At 32.6% G+C, this 7,320-nt stretch overlaps 1 protein-coding gene across 1 annotated transcript in view; it reads left to right on the forward strand.

Moving 5' to 3' along the window:
* Positions 1-6,995, forward strand: part of LOC117169168 (DEAD-box helicase Dbp80) — a 260,485-nt gene extending 253,490 nt beyond the window's left edge. Inside the window, exon 8 of the mRNA XM_033355394.1 lies at positions 6,707-6,995. Within this exon, the coding sequence (XP_033211285.1) occupies positions 6,707-6,960 (254 nt within the window). The 3' untranslated portion in view covers positions 6,961-6,995. The remainder of the gene's footprint in view (positions 1-6,706) is intronic.
* The last annotated feature ends 325 nt before the right edge of the window (positions 6,996-7,320 follow it).

Raw genomic sequence — 7,320 nt, forward strand, 5'->3', positions numbered from 1 at the left:
AGCTATCTAAGGATGGTACTATAGAACGCCACCTCAAGGTAGGCCTAGTGGCGCCATCTCTTGGTCAGGCCGGAAACTTATCAATCCACCCTCGTAATTTTTTCTCTAGCAATAGGAAATTTTTGTGAGGTTTCTGAGTGTCCCTTTCGAAGGGCGTTTTAAATTTTGACAATACGATTAATATTGGTGTTCTATAAAGCCAGAACAGGTTGTACAATACTTACCTTGTTTATACGATTCTACGTAATGCGCTATTTCCATGTTCTTTGAACGTGAAAACACAACAATATATGTATACAATACAATAAATAATTTTTTTTATTGAAAAAATATTATCGATTATTATCAGAGAGTTCACGGCGGCACCCTTTTATCACTGACCACAGTTTTCCTATTCCGAGACCAAGGAAGGCATATCAATAAACAATTACAAAAAAAAGAACCCAAGTTGCATTTTTGTTCTTATTTAAAATCCCACAAAGACGGATGCGAAGTTTACCGACAGTGCATTCTTGGTAGTACGGTCAAGTACGGCTGAGCTATTAGCGCAAACAGCTGAGCCGTCTTCCTGTTAAATTCATGTCGGCTGTTGAACTACCTTACTTTTATTTCGTAGCAGTTAACCGATTTTTTTAGAAAATATGCATAGTAAATACACATACCACAACCGCGAAACCCCTTTCGGGGTTGGGGAAATCTTCAAAGTGCAATTTTAAAACCTCAAACCCGAATTGTCAACGACTTTTGGTGATTTTTCCTTTATATTATTATATTTTATTATCGGTCAATTATTTTGTGCAGCTAAAATGTATAATTTGATTAATATTATAAAAATTTTCGTCGAGCGAGGCTTGAAAGATTACAAATGGGCATACGGTACATCACTGGCAGTCTCGAACGCGTTTAAATCGCACTAACACAAAAGAGCTCGTGTAAGTAAGCAGTGTGATTGGTTATTCCCTCTACACGCTGGGGTTTATATACATGGCGAATCGAATGCTACCCGAATTGCACAATAACAGGTGAGAAGGCATTATACAGGGTTATTTTCACATTTCGCGCCTTTAAAGTTGCATTCGGATCGGCCATTTGGTCAAGTCCGTGTATCTTCGGATCAAGTTTGTCATCGTTTCCATGGTTGCGTTCGAAACTTCAAATGGACACAAGTGTCAAAACAATATAGGTTATATTACATAGTAATTACAAATCATAAAAGTGTTTAATTAATAATGAAATGAGACATGTGAAACAGAGAAGTAAACGTCAATTTTTTTATGTGCCAATAACATTATGGAATGTCTGCTGAATCACAAATACTATAAAATAGTAATAATATTCTGCATTTCCAGTGGGCGAAGAGTGAATTGTGTTTACCGCTTATTTACGGCATAAGAACAGGTATGTTATAAATAGACAGGATAAGTTTTAAATAAAGTGAATGAAATATTACATGTGTAAACTATGAATTGAGATTAACTACAGTTACTTACAGCGATTAAGGCAAACAGGTGAATCCGAACATAACCTTGAAATAATGACAGATTGGCCCGGCATATTTATTATACTTTCGATTGATTATTCTTTACCAAAGAAATGTTTGGTGGTTTTGTATGTTTATCACTGACAGTGTCGACAGTAATAATTTAAATAATAATTATTTATTAACAATTTAACAATCATTACTTGTTAATTAGTTTATTAGGTTGAACATTATTTATGAATTTAAAATTTGATTACCATTGTTTTTTACACAGATCGATCCTAGGAGAAATACACATCAGGAAATGAAGATAGAATTGGTGCATTTTAATCAACATTGTTGAAAAATCGTTATCTCTGGACCTTATCCCAAGACTGGGGATTGATCAGCCTAAAATTAATTATCTGAGGCATTTTAATGGCATAGGCGTATAAAAAAGATATCTCGAAGCAATTTAACTTGCCCGAATTTCAATTGATACAATTTTTAGGGATTTTTTTATTTTAGAAAATGATTTCTCTGGACTTCATCTCAAAATTTGGTTTGATCAACCAATAAAAAAAATTAAACACTTATTGTTCATAGGATTGTACCAGTTATAAATCTAGAAGAGTAATTTTAGGCCGATATTTACATTCTAATTTTTTTAAATTATTCTATTTTCGAACTTGCTATATCTGGATCTGATTTCCAAATTGGCATTTTATCAGCACCTAAAATCAGTTTTAAGTAATTTTGAGGGTATCGGTGTATAAAAAAAAATCGAAGCAATTTGACTAGCCCAGATTATAATTAATAAAGTTTTTAGGGACTTTTTTATTTTCGAAAATGTTTTCTCTGGACCTCATCTGAAAATTTGGTTTGATCAACCAATAAAATTAATTGAACACTTGTTGGTGATAAGATTGTATCAGTAATAAATCTAGAAGAGAAATTTTAGGCCGATATTTACATTCCAATTTTTTTATTATACTATTTTCGAAATTTCTATATCTGGATCTGATTTCCAAATTGGCATTTCATCAGCCCCTAAAATCAATTTTAAGTAATTTTAAGGGTATCGGTGTATCCAGAAATTTTCGAAGCGCTTTAACAATCCCGAGTTTTAATTTGTAAAGTTTTAGAAATTTTTTTATTTTAGAAAATGTTTTCTCTGGGCCTCATCTCAAAATTTCGTTTGATCAACTACTGAAATAAATTAAAAAATCGCTCAGGATAGTAGTGCGTCGAAAAGGAATGTAGAAGCAAAATTTTAGGTCGGAATTTATATTCCAATTTTTTTTAGATATTATTCTATGATTACGTATTTCATCAGATCTGAAAAGTAAATTCATACATTATTGGTATCTTATCAGAAAATAAGACTGTTTGAGTATAATTCAAAGCTACTCGAAATGTTATTTTAATATATTTGTTTGAGGCCTCGTTCAACTTTAAATTATGCTGTTGGAAGTGAAGACACCAATTCTGTAAATTTTATTTCAAATGTTATCTTTTCCATTGGAGGTTGTCCTATATTAATTATCGGTTGATCAAACGAAATTTTGAGATGACGTCGGAGAAAGTATTTTCTAAAGTAAAAAAAACTCCCTAATGACTTTATTAATTACAATTTTGGCAAGCTAAATTGCCTCAAGATATCTTTCTGATACACCTATATCATTAAATTGACTCAGATGTAATTCTTGAGGCTGATCAAATGCCAGTTTGCAAACCATATCCAGAGAAAGCAATTTCGAAAATACAATAATTCAAAGAAAAAGTTGGTCCAGAGAAAAAATTTTCTAAAATAAAAACAATACATAACACGTTTATTAATTAAAATTTGGGCTTGTTAAATTGCTTTGTTCCATTGGAAATTTTGAAAAAAAATTTCGAAGAAAATGCAAGTGGAAGTTAGATCGGTACTTTTCTTTCCCAACTTACGTTCACACGGAATGAGATATCGTGTTAAAAATTTAGCACGCTAAATAGAAGGCATACAGGAATGTGTTCTGGTCCTAAATAAATAGAATGGTGAAAAACGCTTTTTTTTATTACTATTTTGGAGAAATACCGACCGTGCTGTAAAACCCTGCAAGCAATTTTCAATATTGTCGATGGGCTAGTTATGAGGCTTATATTTATCAAAGTGGAGCAAAACAACAAAAATCGCTCACGAACATTATGCACAAATAATGCAAAAACTAATGTTTGCATTTTAAATGCAAATATAAAAATGTGGTGTGACATACGTATCATCTGTGTACCACTATCGCAGCGAGTAGACTACATCAAACCTCCACGGGTCGAAAGAAAGTTAGAGGTCGAACTTCTGCTGTAAATCCTAAAAGCGTTCGTCGATAATCATTATTTTCATAAATAAACTTTGTATAATCCCCCAACTCTTTGCAAGGCCACAAACGATCCTTTATATTTATTAACGTTTCCCGAAAAAATTTCCGCGTTATTTAAACTTTTATTTTTCAGTGTGGGTGAAAAGATATTGATTTTAGGGCTGACTTGATCAGCTGTTATACTTGTGACATGGCCTTAAAGAAAATATCTTTAAAATGAATAATAAATTATTCGTATTGAAACAGTAAAAGTGAAAGGAATATTCTTGTCATCGACTATCTTACGGAATTTTGAAATTCATTTGTTTCCGATGCAATCCAAAAAATATTTATTGATTAAAAATGTATAGGACACTTAAATGCTTTTTTATGGGCGCACGCTAATATATTGATTTTTTACATATGTTAACTTTCGATGGCGCCTATACCTACCTTGAGGGAGTTTCCAGATCAACTTATTTATGTAAAAAGTATGACTCCAATTTCGCTTACAAATATAAAAGGGGGCAACTCATTTAATTTATTACAAAGTCTCGACTAATTATCGTTTGTTTTTAATTATTTTAGTAATTGTTAAGTTTAAACTCCATTCTTATATTAAAATGACTACTTATTAGTCGAAATTTTCTCTAAAACAAGTTAGTAGCTTGCATTTCAAGAGTTTGGATCAAAGGATATATTTCATTATTTTAGAAATTGTCAAATATTTTTTCGCATTTTTCGTAATTTTTAATGTTATTAAGAATTACTTATTTAAATCAAGCCTGAAGTCTTCGCAGCAAAAATACTTGCAAAAGCAGAAACAGAACTGCATACCGATATCAGTTCTCGGAAACTTGCGAGAATACATTTACAAAAAAGAACAGATGAAAAAGATTAATTAATGATTTCGGCGTTATCAAGACTACGCATACTTCTAATAAACATCAAATTCTTAGTAATAACTAACTGTCAATCACTAATTTATTTAAATTCTCAGAAATCGAAAAACCCGCAACTTATTCGTTGGAAGAATATATTAAGCAAGTATACCTTTGACATTTTCGATCGACCAGGAAGCAAAATGGCTTATCTCGACGCTTTAAGTAAGACCACAGTAAATCCAGTAAAACCAGACGAAGAAATAATTGTATTCAAGTACGCAGATGAGAATTTGCCACGAAAGCGACTAATTCTTTTAAAAACGGAGGGCAAAAATACAACTGCGAAAAATGAAAAATAAATTTACCTTTTACCTGATCGGCTACGTATAAAATCCAAAAGATGCCGCAAAGTAGGCGAAATTCATCCAATTCCTCCAAAACATCGAACCTTCGGTATTACACACGTCGATCATAAAGGACCACTACCGATAACTCCACTAAAATATCGGTATATTTTAGTTATCACGGACAATATCACAAAGTTCATAATGCTAAAATAATTCAAGTACACCAAGGCTGTAATAAACATTCCAGATTTAGAAGATATGATCATGCAGTTCGGAGTACCATCCAGATTAATCTTTTACAGGGGCACGTCTTTTTCGCCGGATGAATTTCGTAAATTCTGCGAAAACTCCGGAATTCAACACATTTGGAACTCAACTCGCCGCCACAGGCAAACGTGTTAATAATGCAAAAAAGTATCAATCTCATATCAGTGATTAAGGCTATTTGAGCTACTTTATGGCTTCACCAATAGTCATGATAATGATTAAGTGGGAAGCTTACAATTGAAGATGAAGATCGTTACCTTTTGTCAGAAACATTCCAGGACAAAACGCGAACAAAAATCAAAGAATCGCAAGCCAGCTATAATGCATATTATGATAAACATCTTCGAAAAAATGTCATCTTCGATATGGGAGACATAATTTATATGCAGAATGCATCATCTGTATCAGGAGAATCCACAAAGTTTATAGAAAAATTCAAATGACCTCTCGTTGTTATTACAAGAATGCTACCCGCGGATATATACGCTATGGCTAGCCAACTAAAAATCTGGAGAGCCAGTGATTCCGATGATTTAATCATATTTCATTCGGACTGAGACAACCCGAGAAATAAAGACCCAGCAGAAGATCAAAAAGACACAAAAAATAACGATGTTCAAGAATCTTCAGAAGAATCGAAAACCGATATTGATAACGGAATCAGAATTCGACCAAGAAACACGATTAAACTACCAAATAGCTTCGGTTGCGCTAATTCGTCTTTAAGCTTGGATTAGTAGAAAACTTGAGAGTTTATTTTATTATTCTTTTCATATTCATTTTAAAATTGTCATACATTTTTTAAATAATTTATTTGAGGTCGAGCCAAACTTATAGGATGGCTTGATGTTAGGACACATTTCATAATTTTACTAATTAGGGAATTTTATGATTCGCCAGGATCGATGCTAATCTCGTTAGTGCTATAAGCAAGCCAATCCATAAACATCTTTGTGCCTTGCAACCTAATAAGTTATTATATTTTTTAACAATCTGTTCGTTGTTCGTTCAAGTTATCCCATTACATTCAATTCCAATATAACCGACATTTAAAAGACTCTCGCCGTATCGTCCATGTGACATGCGTGGAGTTTTTTTAATGTGCTTTTTCTCGAAAATGGCTAAAAAGTGCATATTGTTAAGAATCACGTATTTTAAAAAGCAGGTTTGAAAGTGGAAGAAAATGATCGCATAGTACAATTAGTGATATGTAAAGGGGGAAAACATTTGATTCGCCTCGACATTTGTGATCAAGACAGCCCAATCGTGGATTGTGGCCAATTTAACCCCATATATCAGAAATATCTGATGTGATGGCCAAGTTCTGAAGGCCGGTTTGGATTCAACGCATTCAATTACGTAAGAAAACACTCTTTTAGAGTTTAGTAGTTGATTGGTCTTTTTTGATTGCAGGTATTGACGTCGAACAAGTGACAATCGTTGTGAATTTTGATTTACCCATGGATCAGAATCGAAAAGCAGATTGTGAAACTTATTTGCACCGAATAGGAAGGACAGGAAGGTTTGGAAAGTCTGGCATAGCCATAAATTTAGTAGATAGTGAACAGTCTATGCAATTGTGCAAAACCATAGAAGAGCATTTTGGTAAAAAAATTCATTACTTGGACGCTGAGGATGCCGATGAAATTGAAAAAATTGGTGCATAATACTTTGTTTAAGTTAAAAACATTTGTATACGTAAACATAAAAATTTTTTAGTGAAAAAAAATAATAATGCAAAAAATTACTGCACGTTGTGTTTTATCTATTCCCTTCAAAGAAGTTTTTTTCTTGTTCTAAAAATATTTTCCTTATTTATCTGTATTTTATCTATTCAAAATCAGTCCTCGTTTAGTCAAAAACTTGAATTTATACCTACATTCACATAATATAAGAGAGAAAGTACTATAAACATAAGTTCAAGTCTGACTCAATAATCTTAATTGTACTTACTGGCCTGACAAGGAGTACAAAAACATTATTAATGAGCCGAAATTTTGGAACTGTCCGAAATGCACCCTTACCGT

This window comes from Belonocnema kinseyi, chromosome 3 (genome assembly GCF_010883055.1).
Source record: "Belonocnema kinseyi isolate 2016_QV_RU_SX_M_011 chromosome 3, B_treatae_v1, whole genome shotgun sequence".
NCBI classification, from domain to species: domain Eukaryota; kingdom Metazoa; phylum Arthropoda; class Insecta; order Hymenoptera; family Cynipidae; genus Belonocnema; species Belonocnema kinseyi.